The sequence below is a fragment of the Sardina pilchardus genome, chromosome 21 (genome assembly GCF_963854185.1).
Source record: "Sardina pilchardus chromosome 21, fSarPil1.1, whole genome shotgun sequence".
NCBI classification, from domain to species: Eukaryota; Metazoa; Chordata; class Actinopteri; order Clupeiformes; family Clupeidae; genus Sardina; species Sardina pilchardus.
In genome coordinates this window covers 264,555-285,000 of record NC_085014.1, presented here as the reverse complement: position 1 = coordinate 285,000, position 20,446 = coordinate 264,555, and the positions used below count along the sequence as shown (strand labels likewise).

General features: G+C 43.1%; 1 protein-coding gene across 2 annotated transcripts in view; it reads right to left on the bottom strand.

Moving 5' to 3' along the window:
- Positions 1 to 20,087, bottom strand: part of adgrg3 (adhesion G protein-coupled receptor G3) — a 28,298-nt gene extending 8,211 nt beyond the window's left edge. Inside the window, exons 1-10 of one of the 2 annotated variants that reach the window (XM_062525055.1) lie at positions 19,892 to 20,087; positions 18,345 to 18,405; positions 18,146 to 18,242; positions 13,078 to 13,203; positions 6,726 to 6,833; positions 5,981 to 6,020; positions 5,646 to 5,737; positions 3,227 to 3,348; positions 2,400 to 2,680; positions 914 to 995 (exon numbers count right to left, since the gene is read on the bottom strand). In XM_062525055.1, coding sequence (XP_062381039.1) covers positions 914 to 995; positions 2,400 to 2,680; positions 3,227 to 3,348; positions 5,646 to 5,737; positions 5,981 to 6,020; positions 6,726 to 6,833; positions 13,078 to 13,203; positions 18,146 to 18,242; positions 18,345 to 18,405; positions 19,892 to 19,952 — 1,070 coding nt within the window. In that variant the 5' untranslated portion in view covers positions 19,953 to 20,087. The remainder of the gene's footprint in view (positions 1 to 913; positions 996 to 2,399; positions 2,681 to 3,226; positions 3,349 to 5,645; positions 5,738 to 5,980; positions 6,021 to 6,725; positions 6,834 to 13,077; positions 13,204 to 18,145; positions 18,243 to 18,344; positions 18,406 to 19,891) is intronic. The other variant, XM_062525056.1, reaches the window with a different exon arrangement.
- Between the last annotated feature and the right edge of the window lie 359 nt (positions 20,088 to 20,446).

The window sequence follows — 20,446 nt, the reverse complement described above, 5'->3', positions numbered from 1 at the left end:
CGAACACACATATTCACATGAATACCACAACACCCCATAAAACGAACACACACATTCACATGAATACCACAACACCACACAGACATACATATTTCCAAGTGCGGCCATGCTGGTGACCAGCCTGTCAAGCTAGACAAAGATGGTCAAGCTTGTTTTCTAGAATAACCAACATAAGCTGGCGTGGCCAGTAAAAACCAGCAATGTAGACCAGCAACACCAACTAAAATGACCAGCTTAAGGTGGTACGACAATCAAAACCAGCTGAATTACCATCATAAGCTGGGTAAACCAGCTGAAGGTATGTTTTCGCGAGAGTTTTGCTGGTCTAGCTGGTTAACCATCATAGGGTGGTCAAATAAGCTGCTTAACAAGCCGGTCAACCAGCAAACCACCTTTAGCTGGTCAGGATGTTTTTTTTCAGCAGGGGTATGTTTTCGTGAGAGTTTTGCTGGTCTAGCTGGTCAACCAGCAAACTACCTTAAGCTGGCCAGGCTGTTATTTTCAGCAGGGTAGTCACACTTGCTGTGAGAGAGACAGATATACAGATGATGTACACCGTGCAGTGTGCACGCATGTGTAAGAAACAGATCCTGATGTACACTGTGCACGCATGTGTAAGAGACAGATCCTGACGTACACTGTGCACACGTGTGTGTGTGAGAGACAGATCCTGGTGTACACTGTGCACACGTGTGTGTGTGTGTGTGAGACAGATCATGATGGACACTGTGCACACGTGTGTGTGTGAGACAGATCCTGGTGTACACTGTGCACACGTGTGTGTGTGTGTGAGACAGATCCTGGTGTACACTGTGCACATGTGTGTGGGAGACAGATCCTGATGGACACTGTGCACATGTGTGTGGGAGACAGATCCTGATGGACACTGTGCACACGTGTGTGGGACACTCACATTGAGGAGCAGCTCTCCAGTCCGTTGTAAGGTCCATACATACTCAGGGCAGCACACAGTATTACTATCACAGAGGGCAGGCCTGCAAATACAACACATGACAAACACACACACACACACACACACACAGAAACAAACATGAATACACATAAGCACACATGTACACATGCATGAACAAACATTAATACACACTTGAACAAACACAAATACACACTTGAACAAACACAAACCAACACACCAGTAGAATAGAGTGAAGGAGACAGTCACCTCTCTGTCTACATGGTTGTGTAGTCTCTGACTATGTCTCTGTCTATATGATTGTGTATTTGTTTTAGTATGGATTTTAGGAACAAATCTGTTCCACATCCACAAAAACTGGTTCAGTTTTGAAGTCCCGCATCCCTACTGTTACTGTTACTCAGTCAGATAAACATTGGCCATGCAGCGTGAAAAACCATACATCTAAAAATAAACTATACATCTATAAATAAAACATGATTAGAAAAACTATACATCTAAAAATAAACTATACATCTATAAATAAAACATGATTAGAAAAACTATACATCTAAAAAAACATGATTAGAAAGTCATGACAAACGTAGGCAACGTGAACAATGCATTGATGTATGATGAGCAGAGTATCGGTAGGCTATGAAAAAAGAAAAGATTTTCAGCTTGCTTCGGAATTTAATTCACTTTTGGATTGTTTGATTACAGTTCTAAATGCCGACTGTGTAACATGGACTGTGTAACTGTAGAACTGTGTAACATGGTTCGGATACGATGGTAGGGACGGGAGGCCGAATCATGATCAAATCTTTTGGATTTTTGTATCTTCTGGATGTAGATGTGCCCTCTCTCTATATCTCTCTCTCTCTCTCTCTTTCTCACACACACACACACTCTCTCACACACACATACCCCAGCCCAGCAGGCCCAGCTTGAGCAGGTGTCTCCTGATGTAGATGTTGAAGACTCACACACACACACACACACACACACACACACACACACACACACACACACACACACACACACACACACACACACACACACACACACACACACACACACACGTACCCCAGCCCAGCAGGTATCTCCTGATGTAGATGTTGAAGACTCTCTCACACACACACACACACACACACACACACACACACACACACACACACACACACACACACACACACACACACGATGTAGATGTTGAAGACTCTCACACACACACACACACACACGTACCCCAGCCCAGCAGGCCCAGCTTGAGCAGGTATCTCCTGACGTAGGTGTTGAAGTAGAACTGTGTAACATCGCTCGGATACGATGGTGGGGACGGGAGGCCGAATCATGATCAAATCTTTTGGATTGTTGTATCTTCTGGATGTAGATGTACTCTCTCTCTCTCTCTCTCTCTCTCTCTCTCTTTCTTTCTCACACACACACACACACACACACACACTCTCTCACACACACACACACGTACCCCAGCCCAGCAGGCCCAGCTTGAGCAGGTATCTCCTGATGTAGATGTTGAAGACGCGCACGAGCAGCAGGTAAAGGTGGAAGCCCTCGATGGCCGTCCAGCTGAAGGTGGTCAGTAGTGCCCAGTGAAGCCCCGCCCCCAGAGCCTGGCACAGCGCTGTGATTGGCTGCCCCTGTGTGTGCCACGCCCCCCAGGCACTGAGCAGGAAGCTGACGTGCAGCAACAGCAAGGAGAGAGACAGCTGCAGGTGGATACTGCTGCAGTGGCCTAGCTTCCTCCTCCTACACACACACACACACACACACACACACACACCACACGCACACACACACACACACACACACACACACCACACACACACACACACACACACGCACGCACGCACACACACACACCACACACACACACACACACACGCACGCACGCACACACACACACACACCACACACATACACACACACACATACACCACACACACACACACACACACACATACACACACACCACACACACACACACACACACACACACACACACACACACACACACACACGCACACACACACACACACACACACACACACACACACACACACACACACACACACACACACACAAACACACTCAAATTACAAAAGCAAGTTTTGCCTAAGCTGGTTTATGGTCACTTGGTTAGCACCATTTCACTTAGACAGGGAGAGCTCACCTGTGCTGCAGGTGATGTGTGTGTGGGGAGAGCTCACCTGTGGGTCAGGTGCATGAGGCAGGTGATGTGTGTGGGGAGAGCTCACCTGTGCTGCAGGTGGTGTGTGTGTGGGGAGAGCTCACCTGTGCTGCAGGTGCATGAGGCAGGTGAGGGTGGAGAGGACGATGGTGAGGGTGGAGCCGCAGTACTGGATGTAGCCGAGACGCTGCTGGTGCACACGGCTCAGATCCTCCACTCCATCAGTCTGCAGACACACACACACACACACACACCACATCAGAACAGAACCACACACACACACACCACACCACATCAGAACCACACCTGCCCGTCTAGAACACAGTGGGAGTGGAACCCAGCTGTAGAACACAGAGTTAGAGTGGAACTCAGCTGTAGAACACAGAGTTAGAGTGGAACCCAGCTGTAGAACACAGAGTGGGAGTGGAACCCAGCTGTAGAACACAGAGTGGGAGTGGAACCCAGCTGTAGAACACAGAGTTAGAGTGGAACTCAGCTGTAGAACACAGAGTTAGAGTGGAACCCAGCTGTAGAACACAGAGTTGGAGTGGAACCCAGCTGTAGAACACAGAGTAGAGTGGAACCCAGCTGTAGAACACAGAGTGGGAGTGGAACCCAGCTGTAGAACACTGAGTTAGAGTGGAACCCAGCTGTAGAACACAGAGTGGGAGTGGAACCCAGCTGTAGAACACAGAGTGGGAGTGGAACCCAGCTGTAGATGTGTGAAGGGGGGAACACATTAAGATAATCGGGCTGATTTTGCCCTGATTTTCCCCCTTCTGACCAACAACAGAAAACGGCCGATTATCTTAAACTCATCAGATTATTTCATGAGATTATCTTATAGTGTGTGGTGTGTTAAGAGTCAAAATTCCCCCAACAATTGCCTTGGAAAACATTCTGCATCAATAATCATAAATATTAAACATATTCCGTATTTGCGACTGTAGTGTGTGGGGTGTTCCGCTTTATAACATCTTTAGGTGGACCCCCCTTAAGCAGCCCTTAGTAACACGTCCCAAACAACTAGTCTGCAGGATAAATATCCTCAGAGTTTATTCTGTCATTCCAACATTAAATGGGGTCAGAGTTGCTTTTCTTCAGGCTGTTTTCGATTGTAACCCTTGTCAGTCAATAGTGAAAGTAACTAATTGTGTAGAACTGTTTTGTCGTTGACTATGAGAGCACAGTGAAGTTTCACTTTGCCCATCCCTGTGTTGACTATGAGAGCACAGTGAAGTTTCACTTTGCCCATCCTGTGTTGACTATGAGAGTACTATTAGAGTTCCCTCAGATGTGTTGTCTGTCAAAACACAAATGCACTGTTTGATGCTGCGCTGTTTGCTGTTAGAGGGATGTCAAGGACCGCTTGGCTCACAGCAGACCCGACATAAATGGGGAGACCACACCGTAGTGTTCAATGTAGAAATGATATTTATTAACATAAGAAAAAGTCAGTATATGTTATTTAATCAAAGTGTAATGCGATATGTTGTCTAGGGGTAACAAATATAACTAAACAAAAGCTACACGCAGCGAAGACTTCGGGAGTTCCCCGCAAAGGGCTACGCAGTCGGAGAGGCTCTCTCCATGTTCTCCCCAACGGATCACGCCACCAAATGCGCCAAAGCAGAGAGAGAGAGCAGCCATCGAAACCCCGGCCTTATAGTCCAGCCCATTAAGTCCTAGGCGCCACCCATGCACTCAGCATTCTGCAGGACATAGAAACAGGCAACACATAGAATGAAGGGGCGGAGCCCCAACACGAGTCAGAGTTGTAAGAGTCCTGAGGGCCAGGGTCTTCACAAGGGAATAGCAGATTTAAAGGCTGTTATGCCCAAACACAGCCATGAGTGCAGCAGCTGAAGCCAGAGCCACTCCAGTCCCACACGGGGTCCCTTTACACCCAAAGGCAGCTGTACTTTAATACAATAGGGTGTTAGAATGGGTCTTTACCCTTTAATGTTAATCCTCGACGTACGATGTAACTACACCAAAGGCAGCTGTACTTTAATACAATAGGGTGTTAGAATGGGTCTTTACCCTTTAATGTTAATCCTCGACGTACGATGTAACTACACCAAAGGAGGCATTGCAGTGGTCAAAAGAGTCACGTCCCTGCATGATACACAATAGCTATATACAGCATTACTGTAGAGTATGTGTGTGTGTGTGTGTGTGTGTGTGTGTGTGCGTGCGTGCGTGCGTGTGTGTGTGTGTGTGTGTGTGTGTGTGTGTGTGTGTGTGTGTGTGTGTGTGTGTGTGTGTGCGTGCGTGTGTGTGTGTGTGTGTGTGTGTGTGTGTGTGCGCGTGTAGCTATACTGTACACAGCACTACCAGCCATTCTGGGTGCACAGTGGCATTGACATGGATGCCTTTCTCCCTCTTATAAGTGTGTATACTGTGTGGTTGTGTGTGTGTGTTGTCTTTCTCCCTCTTATAAGTGTGTGTGTGTGTGTGTGTGTGTGTGTGTGTGTGTGTGAGAGAGAGAGTGTGTGTGTGTGTGAAGTGGTGGTCACTCACAAGGAGAATAGCAAAAAAGCTGAGGTGGTTACAGCTGCAGTTAAACTCCTCCTCTGTGTGTGAGGTCTCACAGCCAGCTCGACTCCAGTTCCCTGTAGGCACCGCAAACACACACACGAGTACACACACACACACACACACACACACACGAGTACACACACACACACACACACTTAGGCACTGCAAACACACACAAACATGAGTGCTTCACACCATTTCTCTCTTTCTTTCTGTATCTATATACAATATGTCTCTCACACTCACACACTCTCTCTCTCTCACACACTCACACACACTCTCTCTCTCTCACACACACACATTAACAAGATATTTACCTTGGTTGTCATCCCAAAACACGCACTGTCCTTGGATATCCTTGAGAGGGAAAGAGATTAGATTTGACAATAAGTACCCCCCTCTCACACATATACACACTACACTAGTTTAGTGATTCCAAAACATGTTTTCACCAAAAAAAATATATCAGACACGTTCAAAACTTAAAACCATGTGTTTAATTTGGAAGATTCAAAGAGTAAAACAATGTGTTTAAATGGGAAGACAGTTCCACTGACGAATGACATATCGAGGAAGCGGTTCACTTCATATCTGTGTGGAGTTTTGATGCCATTTTGACAGTTGACAGTTTAAATAGTTGTGTCAGACGTGTTTGCTTTTTCATATCTTGTGTGATATTTATGTGATGTTCTGAGGAAACAAGCATATAATATAATATAATAATAGTCTCAGACGCAGTATGGGAACATTTGTTAAGATGGTCAAGTCATGGAATAGAATGTGTGTGAACATTAGTTAAGAGGGTCAAGTGATGGAATAGAATGTGTGTGAACATTAGTTAAGAGGGTCAAGTGATGGAATAGAATGTGTGTGAACATTAGTTAAGAGGGTCAAGTGATGGAATAGAATGTGTGTGAACATTAGTTAAGATGGTCAAGTGATGGAATAGAATGTGTGGGAGCATTAGTTAAGAGGGTCAAGTGATGGAATAGAATGTGTGTGAACATTAGTTAAGATGGTCAAGTGATGGAATAGAATGTGGGTGGAACACTCGTCACTCACACAGTTGGTTCTTCTGAAGGAGATGCTGATTGGCTGAGACAGATTGCTGACTTCCTGTTCTCCCACCCACACTCCCAGGACCTGTTGTTGCAGGATGTTCCTGCTAGTCTACACACACACACACGCATGCACGCATGCACGCACGCACGCACGCACGCACGCACGCACGCACACACACATCCAAATATTCATAAAGAACCTGTTATGTTTCACCTGGCAATACAGACACTTTGCTATTAGTCACAACCACATGAATAAATGAAACAATGAATATTAATGTTAAGAGTAGAGATGGCACTGCCTTCTCCAAACATGCAGACTGCCTATGATTGCTGACACAGAACAGTATTGCTTAGAGTTTTTTTTATCTAGCAATTTGCAAGCCTTTGACACAGATTCGGTTAAGATGGCCCAGATTTCCATAAATTAGGATAATCAGTTTTGTGCTAATAAGACACAGCCGCACACACATTCATATGAATACCCACTAACCTACGCATGCACACACCAATACAGACATAAACACTGACAGCACAAGCCCCTTTCAAACATACACTAGACTCCGGGAATCAAGTAGGTGTGTGGACTGTATGCTGAATGTCAGATGTCAGAATTATTTGACACTACCAGCCCCACTCGGACTTCTTTCTCCAGATATAAGCACCCAGGCGAAGTCTGTGCGTGAGCTTCATGTTTGAACACCAAACTCTGTTTAAGTTTGGAACCTAATTACTCGCGCATTGAGTAGATGTCATGTCTGAAAACAGCTATAGGCACACTCCCACGTAGACATAAACACTGGGAGTGAACACACACACTCCCACATAGACATAAACACTGGGAGTGAACACACACACTCCCACCTGAACATAAACACTGGGAGTGAACACACACACTCCCACGTAGACATAAACACTGGGAGTGAACACACACACTCACTCGTAGACATAAACACTCCCACCTGAACACACACACTCCCACGTAGACATAAACACTGGGAGTGAACACACACACTCCCACGGAGACATAAACACTGGGAGTGAACACACACACTCCCACGTAGACATAAACACTGGGAGTGAACACACACACTCCCACGTAGACATAAACACTCCCACCTGAACACACACACTCCAACGTAGACATAAACACTCCCACCTGAACACACACACTTCCACATAGATATAAAGGCCCTTTCCGAAACGTGCCCCTAAACCCTAGTCCTACTCACTTCCACTTTGTTTGCGCGTTCACGCGAGGGTCCGCCACATTAAGTATCATCCGAAACAAATTTTGAGTGGAGTGAAGTGCCTAGGGAGAGGGGCTACCACGCCTCCAGGAGCAAGTCAGCATGGATGCTGTCTTGAAACGCAGATGCAACCGTTTTCAAGTGTTCGTGCAGCTCGCGTATCTCCCTGCCTGTTGTTTTTTGGTCCGCATGACAGCATTTACAGACAAAAGCGTGATTTAAGCTACATTGTAACAACTCATGTTTAGTTTGATACTCAGTAAAATGTGCAAGATCGTACAGAAGTAGGCTGTAATATTTAAACACATGGGCAGGTCGCATTTACAGCACTTTTATAATTTGATGTTAAATAAAGCATAAAATGCAACTCCTCACTCATAGTAATGAAAGGAGAGAAGAGGGATGTATATCCTAATACACAGGGGTGTCCAGAACATCTTAATTGGCGATTTAATATATTTTGCCTTCATAATTTCTATGAAAACTAATATGACGTCAATTTCCTTCTCCCTTCAAGCGCATCCGAAATGTAGCGCTGTTTTAACCCCCTAACCCTTCAATGCGAGTGTTCTCCGCACCCACGAGTGGACTTGAAAAGGAAGTTCACTCGCTAACCGAGTCGAAGTGAGTAGGGATCCGTTTCGGAAAGGGCCAATCACTCCCACCTGAACATACACACTTCCCCGTAGACATAATCACTCCCACCTGAACATACACACTTTCCCGTATAGACATAATCACTCCCACCTGAACATACACACTTTCCCGTAGACATAAACACTCCCATCTGAACATACACTCTTCCTTTTCAAGTCCACTCGTGGGTGCGGAGAACACTCGCATTTGAAGGGTTTTAGGGGGTTAAAACAGCGCTACATTTCGGATGCGCTTGAAGGGAGAAGGAAGTTGACGTCATATTCGTTTTCATAGAAATTATGAAGCCAATATATATTAAATCGCCAATTAAGATGTTCTGGACACCCCTGTGTATTAGGATATACATCCCTCTTCTCTCCTTTCATTACTATGAGTGAGGAGTTGCATTTTATGCTTTATTATGACCGCCGCTAGCGTAGCTAGCGAAGCGGTCATATAGTTGTTGTCAAAGTTTTTTTTTTTTTTTTTTTTTCCCGTCATTTTTCGTCAACGATTCCCGGGACACCGTAACACCGGTGCGCATGAAACTTGGTGGGCATGTAGCCCCAGTAGAGTTCTATGGAAAATTTTCGTTTCGTCCCCGGGGGTCACTCCACCCCCGCGCTGCCCCCGCCCGAAGCCCAAAAATGACAGTTTTTCCTACATAACTACCTGAACCGTGGCACCGAGGATGACAAAATGTTTATGGTATGTTGTTCTCTAGAGCTTGCATCAACTTAGCTTATAACCAGTCATTTGTGATTTGCCCCCCCATCGTAAAAATTGAAAATGCAATGTAATATTGCTTTAATTGCCCCTATCTTCAGATGAGATGTTATGAACTGCACCAAATTTCATGTGTATGATTAACCTGACACCCTCTGGGAGTATGCCAAGTTTTGTGGAATTTCATCCATGGGGGGCTATAAAATAAATGGATTTATGTGTACATTCAGGACTGTATACCCATCGGCCAGTAGATGGTGGTATTATCTGGAGTCTAAATCCCCCCCTGGGGATTTCAAAAACTGTTCCAAACATCTCAATCTCTGCTAGTTTTTGTCCTAGAAACATATAAGTGACACCATTAGAAACCTTTAATCAACTAGTTTCCAAATATGTTTTAAAAGAGAATGGTTGCTCTGGGTGCAACAAACATGCAGGAACACACACACACACACACACACACACACACACACACACACACACATAAATACACACACACACACGCATACCTACACACGCACCACTACATACACACATGTACATAAAACATTATACAAACACATGCACAAACACGCCCACACGCATGCACACATACACCCTTACACACACACACACGCACACACACCTACACACACACACACACACACATGCACACACACATCTTTGAGTACATTTTGTGAGACCACCGGAGCTGAGAAGTGAGTGTGTGTGTGATGTACTATAGTGTGTGGGTGCGTTTCTGTGTGCCCATCTGTGTGTTTGCATGTGTGTATATGTGTGTATGTGCATGTTCTGTGTGTGTTCTCTTTCTTTCTCTCTCTCTCTCTCTCTCTCTCTCTCTCTCTCTCTGTGTCTGTGTTATCTGTGTGTATTCTGTGTGTGTTCTCTCTTTCTCTCTCTCTCTCTCTGGGTGTGCCTGTGTGTGTGTGTGTGTGTGTGTGTGTGTGTGTGTGTGTGTGTGTGTGTGTGTGTGTGTGTGTGTGTGTGTGTGTGTGTGTGTGTGTGTGTGTGTGCGAGTGTGTGTGTGTGAGTGTGTGTGTGTGTGTGTGTGTTATCTGATATTGGAGTGACAGTGACGGCAGAGAACACAGTGAACATATACTCAGAGACACATTAAACACACACACAAGCAGACACACACTCACACTAGACAGAGAAGCACTCATACACAAAAGCAAGCGCACACATGCACACACTCATTTACATACATAAAAGTTGCAGTAGGGATGGAGTAGGCGATGGAAACACAAGCGTGATTGATATTTGCGGAGAGAATGTGCAGGACTGAGCGGCGGTCATATTGTGTATCGCTATGCGGTACATCTAGTTTAACATCAAATTATAAAAGTGCTGTAAATGCGACCTGCACATGTGTTTAAATATTACAGCCTACTTCTGTACGATGTTGCACATTTTACTGAGTATCAAACTAAACATGAGTTGTTACAATGTAGCTTAAAACACGCTTTGTCTGTAAATGCTGTCACACGGACCAAAAATCAACTGGCAGGGAGATACGCGAGCTGCACGAACACTTGAAAACGGTTGCACCTGCGTTTCAAGTCAGCATCGATGCTGACTTGCTCCTGGAGGCGTGGTAGCCCCTCTCCCTAGGCACTTCACTCCACTCCACTCAAAATTCGTTTCGGATGATACTTAATGTGGCGGACCCTCGCGTGAACGCGCAAACGAAGTGGAAGTGTGTAGGACTAGGGTTTAGGGATCCGTTTCGGAAAGGGCCACACACTTGCCCGTATAGACATAATCACTCCCACCTGAACATACACACTTCCCCGTAGACATAAACACTCCCACCTGAACACACACACTTGCCCGTAGTCACACTGAATCAGAGGAGGCTCGTCCATTGAGGAAAGGGAGGACAATCCTCCCTAAACTTACAACATAGAACTAATTGCTTTTCAAACGCAATGTTACTGAAATCAGTCAAATTTGTGAAAACGACCCCTATCGCAATTTAAAATTACCGCACGGAGGATCTTCCTCCTCAAGATCCCCATTAGCGCCCATTATAAACTCTCCAGACCCCCGCGGCTCATGAATACCATTCAAGTGAATGGCCGAAGGGAGGAAGATCCTCCGCGGAAGAACCTCCATCAATGAACCAATCAGTGGAGCTCATGCTGCTAATATCCAATCAGAAATGCAGGATAACTGTAGTTGAAGTTGGCATGCCGCAGGAAAGTCGAGCATGTGGATCAAAAATGATCTTAATTAACTTAATCATTTCAGTTGCTTAGTTGTTAATAAATCAAACGTATGATTGAGCATCCAACTATGTGTCACTGGCCACGTTTACATGATGTTTTTAATTCTGAATTAGTTTATTCAGAATTAAATAGATCGGAATTAAAATATTCTCCTTCGAGTTTACATGGAAATAATAATTCCGAATTGGCGTTTACATGGAACATACGTTAATTACGCTTTATTGTATTCTGCTGAACGTCTGGGGGTCGGGAAGGGTTCCGATTGGACAGGCGGCGCATGAATGTAGCCTAATAAGGTCTACCGGAAGAAAACAAACTTTAGCTGGCTAGCAACTTTTTTGTCATCTCGGGTTAACGTTACAGCATGGACAATAACATAATGAAAACGGGTTTCACAGTAACTCTGATAATAGGCCTACTATTTAGCCAGCAGCTCGAGAATATTGTCAAGCTTCACGTTTGCTAGCTGAGGAGGAGAAGACTGTCGGAGAAGAGGGGAAGAAGACGGAGCTGAATTAACAATGAAACGAGCATGCGCTTCTTCTTCCTCCTTGTACGAGCATGCGCCAAACAAACGGAATAAACTTTTAATCGGAATAAAGGTTTACATGATCAAGGAGGGGAGTTAATTCCGCTTTAACATCGGAATAAACCAACCACTTAAATCGGAATTAAGTTTAATTCGGAATAATCATTTTCAAGCGGAATAAGCATTTACATGGTCTCTTTTAAAGCGGAATTAACTTTTATTCAGATTTAACTTGGTTTTATTTGGAAATAAAGCTCTCATGTAAACGCAGCAAGTCACTGGACTTACAAACAGGGTCAGAACGGCAGAAAGACGAACAGTATAAGAAACTCCAATGGTAGCAGGCAGCTAGCTAGGGTAAGTCTGTCAGTTAACTTAGCAAAGGAGAGAGCAATGAAAATATATGTTGCCTCGTACCTAGCAAATGAATGAACATCTGAACAAAGACATTTCTGTAACTATTTAGGTCTAATTTAATCTAATTTTAACAAGATTAACTAGCCAGGTTTGAATTGTAGCCTTCACTAGCTGAACGTCATGTTGCTGTTTTACACACTCAAGCTTTCATGAAAACGTGAGCCTCCATGAGCATATTAGGGGCTGTTGTCTAGGGCTACTTGAATATTGTTTAGCCTAGTCTAAATGTCATGTCTCTGTCTGTCGGCTGAAAATTATAAAAAAAATATCAAAATAAAAGTCCTTGAATTGTGAATTATGTCCAGGATACAAAGTATACTAACAAGCTGGGGTACAAATAATTGTATTCATTAATTCCAATTTACTTACTTTGGCATTAAATCATATCCATAACCATAATGTGGGCTTAACAACTTCCCTCTCTGAAAGCCCCCCACCACCTCCCACCCCCCCTCGCACAAACCTCACCCTGTTAATTCTAAAACCACCAGCCACCATTGTACTGAATGTGGCAGATAAGCTGGTAACATAGACGAGCTTCATGGTCACAAGGGCGCCACTAACCGTGAAGTAGGAGCTGTTGATGACGGAGGTGGTCATGGTGACGTGTCTGGACGCGTCCACTCGGCTCCTGTTGACCGCTTCAGACGGGACCCGCACCCTGTGGCCGTACCTCGTGTCCATCTGGCTCTAGTGGGAGTGAAACAGGTTCCAACTTTCATACTGCAGTGAACTGCAGTCAGAATGAGATACAGGGAAGGACTGTACAGTGGGCATTGGCTAAGAATAGACGTTTTCCCACGGCAATCCCACAGAGATCCCGCAGGCTGTCAAGCAGAGTTTTTTGAGGCTACGGCAATGTACCCAAACAACCACCAGGTGGCGTACAGTAGTCCCAGTAAAGTTCAACCCGAAGACTCAAGATTTAGATTAGGTAATGCATTTAATGATTAATGTAAGAGGAGGGGTTACAAGACTGCATATCCGTCAATATAGTCGTCTCCTTTAATCTCATTTAATCATTAAAATGAAGGTGATGCCTGTCGAAATTAATCAAAAGATGTTTCAATAAACCATTGTTGAAATTAATAAAAATGGTTTTAAAAAATAGCCTACAGTAGGCCTATCAGGAGGAAATAGCCTGCAATTCAACCTGAAAGACTCAATAGGCAACCTTTAGATTAATTAATTTAATGATTTATTTAAGAGAAGGGGTTACAAGACTGCATTTCCGTAAATATATCCTAGTTGTCAGTTCGAAGGCGAAGACGAAAACAGATGGACAAGATGGACAGTATATTTTGTATGCTACTTAGAAATGTTATATAATTTATAGGCCTAATATTTTAAAACAGAGGCATGCATTCTGCGATTAGGAGCCTGACCCACAGTTCGGGTTTGGGCAGAGAATCTAAGCTCTAAAATTCTCTTCTATTCATTTCATAGGCCTACAGTAGTTGAACATTTTTCGGCACACAGACGAAATTATCACGGACCTGGAACAAAGACGAAGCCTAACCTTATCTATTTTCAATAAGTAGCCCATGCCGCATGTTTCAGGCTACCACGGCTATTTTCTAAAAAAAATTTCATTCATTTAGGCTATTCAATGGTTTATTAAAACATCTTTTTATTTAGGCTAGTTCACCAGTTATCATGTTCATTTTAATGATCAAATGATGAGATTTGTTGTGTTGTCTTCGTTGTCTTTGGTATTTCAGAAATATGTTGAAGATGATGACTGGCGAAATTTATGGTAAGGTGATGTTTTAATAAACCATTGTTGAAAAAGGTTTTAGAAAATAGCCGCGGTATAAAATGTGGCATAAAGTGCAGCCTATTGAGATGCTTTATAAAATGGACATCAAAATGAATATGATGACTGGCAAAATGTAACCTATCATAAGGTGATGTTTTAATAAACCATTGTTGAAATGAATGAAAATGGTTTTAGAAAATAGCCGTGGCATAAAGTGCAGCCTATTGAGATGCTTTATAAAGAGTAAAGCATTTTTTTTTTCAAACGAATAATGAACCCTTGCAGTCATAAGGGTCCTGTACTTTTTTGTTCATTCATTATTCAATTTTTGGAAATAAGATAATTTCATAAACAAAGTTTGACATCCTATTTGACTAAATCGGCCGGGTTAGAGGGTTAAGCCGCCTGATCCTTTGTGTTTTGCTCAGTCTTGAATCTACACTTGTTGACGGCACCTAGTAAGTTGTACACTAGCTACTGCTATGGACTTCTGAGCTTTGCCTTTTTCCCTGTACTTTTCGTGGACTACCTTTTGTTGCTTCTCTGTGGACTACTTTAATTCCTGGATGTTTCTGACCTTGTGGATTACTCTGTTTTTGCCTTTGTGATTTTGGATTCCTCTGCATGGCCTCAAAGTAAAGAACTTTTGATTTCGACTCAACTCTGCTGAATTGGTCTCTGTCTCTGCTACTGAGTTTTTCCAGTCACCTGCAGTCTAGGGGTAAGTCTCCTGACTGTCACGCAGGAGACCCAAGTTGGGTTCCCTGGTGATACAGCACTTGAATTAAAGGTTGAATTTTACTCTTTTTTTTTCATTGTGGTCCTTTATTATTTAGAAAAAACACACAACAGCATATGCTCATTCCCACACAAAATTTTGAATTTATCATTCTGAACATAAACTAGATTGAGCGGTATGAAACGTCAAGTCAGGGTATGCTGTACAGTTTATCATTCTGAACATAAACTAGATTGAGCGGTATGAAACGTCAAGTCAGGGTATGCTGTACAATTTATCATTCTGAACATAAACTAGATTGAGCGGTATGAAACGTCAAGTCAGGGTATGCTGTACAATTTATCATTCTGAACATAAGCTAGATTGAGCGGTATGAAACGTCAAGTCAGGGTATGCTGTACAATTTATCATTCTGAACATAAACTAGATTGAGCGGTATGAAACGTCAAGTCAGGGTATGCTGTACAATTTATCATTCTGAACATAAACTAGATTGAGCGGTATGAAACGTCAAGTCAGGGTATGCTGTACAATTTATCATTCTGAACATAAGCTAGATTGAGCGGTATGAAACGTCAAGTCAGGGTATGCTGTACAATTTATCATTCTGAACATAAACTAGATTGAGCGGTATGAAACGTCAAGTCAGGGTATGCTGTACAATTTATCATTCTGAACATAAACTAGATTGAGCGGTATGAAACGTCAAGTCAGGGTATGCTGTACAATTTATCATTCTGAACATAAGCTAGATTGAGCGGTATGAAACGTCAAGTCAGGGTATGCTGTACAATTTATCATTCTGAACATAAACTAGATTGAGCGGTATGAAATGCTGTACAATTTCCCAGTGCAGCAGGGGAGTGTGGTTTTAAATGTGACATGCTCTTTCTATCTAGACACAAGACTTGATCAGGGCGTGTTATTGGTAAATTGGCCACATTACTAAGACGTAAACGCCAAAAATAGAATTTCAAGCCCTTTTTGGGTCCATGTAAGACTATCTTCTGTTCATTGGATTCTCTATTACTCTGAAACAAATATCAGGAATGAGAAAATATTGCCCTTGTTATAGAATTTCGAGTTGCTTTCTCACAATGGATTGTAGGGGGTAAAGTCCAGTTTCCATTGCATTGGAGAATTGAGATGATTATGCAATATCCTGAGAGACTCATAAGAGCGCAAGCACGCAGTCATACATCGATAATGGTTAGGCCAAGCCCTCTTAAACTGTATGCTTTAGAAAGTTAACGTTACTGGAGATGTTAAAAATAACTAGCCTACTTTTTGGCTAGTTAGCAAACAAAGGCACCCCTGTTTAGCTAATGACAAACTGTTAGTTTTTTGTGACTTTTGAAGCATATCCATGATAACTGAAGTTGAGCAGACACTGCTGTTTCATTGAAAGAAGGTAACAAGCATTTATCTCCCTCTCCATTGACCAAAACTCTGCCCTGGCATCTCTGCTGGACTGACTAAGGGCGTATTTACACCAGGAAGGTCCGTTAGTTCACTTGCTTTGGTCTGGACCAAATGTTTTTTTCTCTTTTTTTCTTAGTGCGGTTTGCTTTCATACTGTGATTAATTGCAACCAGACCAGAATTCATGAACAAAAAACATATGTGCTAAGGTCGTTCAACCATTGGCCGGTAAATGTGTAGGAGGGGTAAAGAATAAGGAAGCCAAAGTCAAAGTTGGTCCACATAAATACTATGGAGACTTTGCATACTGTACTCATTATTATCCTAGCAATATAGTTTACAGTTACAGCTTTGCAGAAGTGCTCGAGCGTCAAGACCGTTTGCAACATGAGTTTAACAATATCATGCTTGTAATTTTGCAACAACGAAGACGTGCAGCAAAACAGCTGAGAAGGAGAGCTCTCATGTGTGTCCAACATGCCACACTAACAGCAGGCCAACTGAAGACGGAGCATGTAGGAGATACAAAATCAAATGATTGTTGGCAAAAAAGTGTTAGCCTACTGCTGCGTAAAACTACGGAAGCTCGTCAAATCCAAAAAGGTAGATTTCTGCAACTGGGTCGGATCGAGGTCGGGCTGCTTTCACACCATAAACAAACCGCACCAGGGTTCGATAGCAACCGCTCCGAGACCACCTCCTCAGCTGGGTCTCGGTCCACTTGTTTTTTCTGCACCAGATAATAGTTCAAGTGATTGCATTCACACCAGTCAAAAAGGTCCGAACCAAGCAAGAAAAGAACTTGAGTTTGTGGGTGTGAATACACCTTTAGTTGCGTTGCGTCATAAAAGCTGTGGTAAAAACGTTCTAAAACTCTGCAACTGCGATTTGACATGTTTAATCTTTAGCAACAGCTTGACTGCTTGCAACTGCTTGCATTGCAACTTTTGATCCACACCGCCGCAAATGCTCTCTGCAGGACTTTATACACATCATCTTCATTTCAATGATTAATGATTGATGAGATTCAAATTGTTCTCAGTGCAAACAATCATCTGAGATGCCGAGTGTCACGTCTCTTTCCTCCGCTTGTCACCAGCGCTGTGTCCTCGGTATCTTCCGTGTTTTTCCACCATGAGCCGAATCCGCACGTTATTAGGGCGGTCTCATTTTGCCTCCTTGCAGTTGCCGTTGTAATTACAAATCCAGCACTTGTGAATTTCCTGCAGTACTGCAGAGACTAATTGTTGCTAACAGGCCCAGTGTCTCTCTACTGGCCCAATAGACCTCTGAAGTTCGCCTACAAAAAGGATCCAAAGCTGCCATCTTTGCCCATATAAGGAGATCCGGGAGTTAATTGAAGCTAACTGCCTATGGCAAGTTGCATGGTAAGTTAGCTCTGGGGTAGCAAAGATCAAAGTGTGCCGTCTTCACCTACCGAAGATCACAGTATCCACTAGACGGCAGTGGACAAAACTGTGTAGTGAAAAACGTCTGCATTTCCAATGTCATCATCCCGGCGAGAGTTTAACAGGTGCGATAATTGAAAATTCCCATGTTATTTTCCCATAGAAAAAATCTCAAGATACCGGATCTCCTTATTTGGGCAAAGATGGTGGCTTTTTTGTAGGCGAACTTCAGAGGTCTATTCTCTCTTATTTTCTACCATGCTGGACACAGCTCTGTGGAGAAGCTCATAGGCATCTCCCTTACCTCTGATGAAGAGGAGTCGACAGGTTGTTGATTAAAGTTTGGGTTGGGATGTGACCCACGAGGTGTGACACATGTTCTTACATGTTGAGTGTAGCACCTGCCAAAATCAGTATCATCATGAGTTTTAAAAAAAATACAAAATATTAAACAATCATGACTTCCTAATCATTTACTCATGTTTACTTCTTTTGATACTTACGCTGGGAAAGAGAGCTGTCTCTGTCCCCGGCAAAAGTCAGTGACTTGATGACAGGATATAGCTGGAGAATGAGAAGTCATCAAACTAAATTGCAATCTCAGAGGGGAAGAATGGTTGTTGCACCAACATATTGATGAAAAAAAGAACATTGTGTCATATTTAAATATTAATATTATATAGAAATGAAAAGTGAATATGAATTTGTAAAATTATATGGTTTGAGTTTGGGTTTGTAAAATGGTAAACTGAGATGACTGTCTTTCTATTGACAGAAATTGATGTTTTTAAGTTTAAATAATATTTGTATTATTATTATTTTATCTGGCCTCTCATTAAAAAGAGTCAAAAATGTTCAGAGAGTCTGGCCCTTTGTTCTCACCATACTGATGTCAGCCATTTTCTAGCAGAACTCTTCCAACCCTCTCTACTGCCCCTCAGCCGTTATCTAACATCCCTAGTAACACCGAACATATAGAGAACGTAGCATTTGGTTCTCTGAAGGTTGGGTTAGAACCAAACCAAGAACTAACGTTAGAGAACGTTCCCTCTGGTTATGCAGAAACCTAACATTTCAGGAACTACAGAACCACAACGTTCTCCTGTGGTTGCACTGTACCTCCACACAAACGTTCCCGTTTAGTTGTTTTTGGTTGTTATGGGCAAATGCTTTTACGTTTTTGTAGCATATAAAAGGTTTGCAGTCACTTGATTTAGGTTCACTCAAAGATGATTGGCCTTATAAAACTTAGAAAAAGAATGTCTCAGAAAAAGCAACAGTTACATTAAACAGGTTGTTCCCGAGTCTCAAAGCTTGCGTTGAGTTGAGTCGCAAAGCAAGTCTGAAGTCAGCCGAATCTCAGACTCATCCCTATCTCTGGGCTGAAGCTGACATACATTGATTCAGACATGCCATCTCAGACTCATCCCTATCTCTGGGCTGAAGCTGACATACATTGATTCAGACATGCCAGGATTGTGCTCACGCAGCCATGTGCACCCTTCTCATTAGTTACCAATAACCATCACATTCGAGTAAATGTACTTTAGTTGGTGGTATGGCTGTTAATATTCAGACCTGTTGTGTGTTTGAATGCAGTGTAGTTATTACCCTATACTTCACATCCTCAATGGAGGACAATTAGTGATCACTTATGGTGTGTTTGACTGGAGTTATAGTCAATATCCCCCTTTGCTGTGAAAATGGTAGTTGTTAATAACCTCATTTAGTTTTAGTTCAGTTACATGACAGTTGCTAACATTGTCACTTCATTGGTGTTTCAAGAATGAGCAGTGGTGGCTTTAAATAACAGTAAATAATAAATGCTAGAAATAAAAATGGCCTTCTGTTTACTAAATAAGATTTGACGTGAAATTGGCCCATACTACTGTAGTTTTAAGTGTAGGTAATATTGGTGGTATTTGGAGAGCCAATTGTTGTAAGTTTGAGCACCACTGATCTAACAGAGCTCTGTCTAACACACATTACAATTAATATCACAACACCCTCAGCCATCGTCTACCAGAAACACAACGAGAGTTTCACCTACCTGACGTCCCCATTACATGGAGAGTTAGAGCTGAGAGAAAAACTAAATAAAGTCTCTCCATGTTGCTTCGATTTTTAAACGGCAGAAAGCTGTATAGTTAGCAGTATGTGTCTGAGAGGCGGTAGTTAGCAGTATGTGTCTGAGAGGCGGTAGTTAGCAGTATGTGTCTGAGAGGCGGTAGTTAGCAGTATGTGTCTGAGAGGCTGTTGCTGGCGATGTGTGCTCTAGTCAGCTGTGGTTTAAGTGACTTGTGACGTTTGTGGCTCTCTGTTATTTCAGTTCCCATTTCCTGCCCCCACTACCGCTCTACATTCTGCTCACAAGCCTCCACGAGACACGCCAGCACCACACAATCACCACAAAGACTGAGTTTCACAGACAAAACATCAAATCCTCAGTCAGAAACACCAGACACTGGGTTATGGGATATTATTTTAATGAATGTAAATTTGTTTGAGCATCAAAAGCAGGTGGGGGGTCACAGACGCTAAGAGCATATGTGGTGTGTGTGTGTGTGTGTGTGTGTGTGTGTGTGTTGCGTCAGAGATAAGAGCG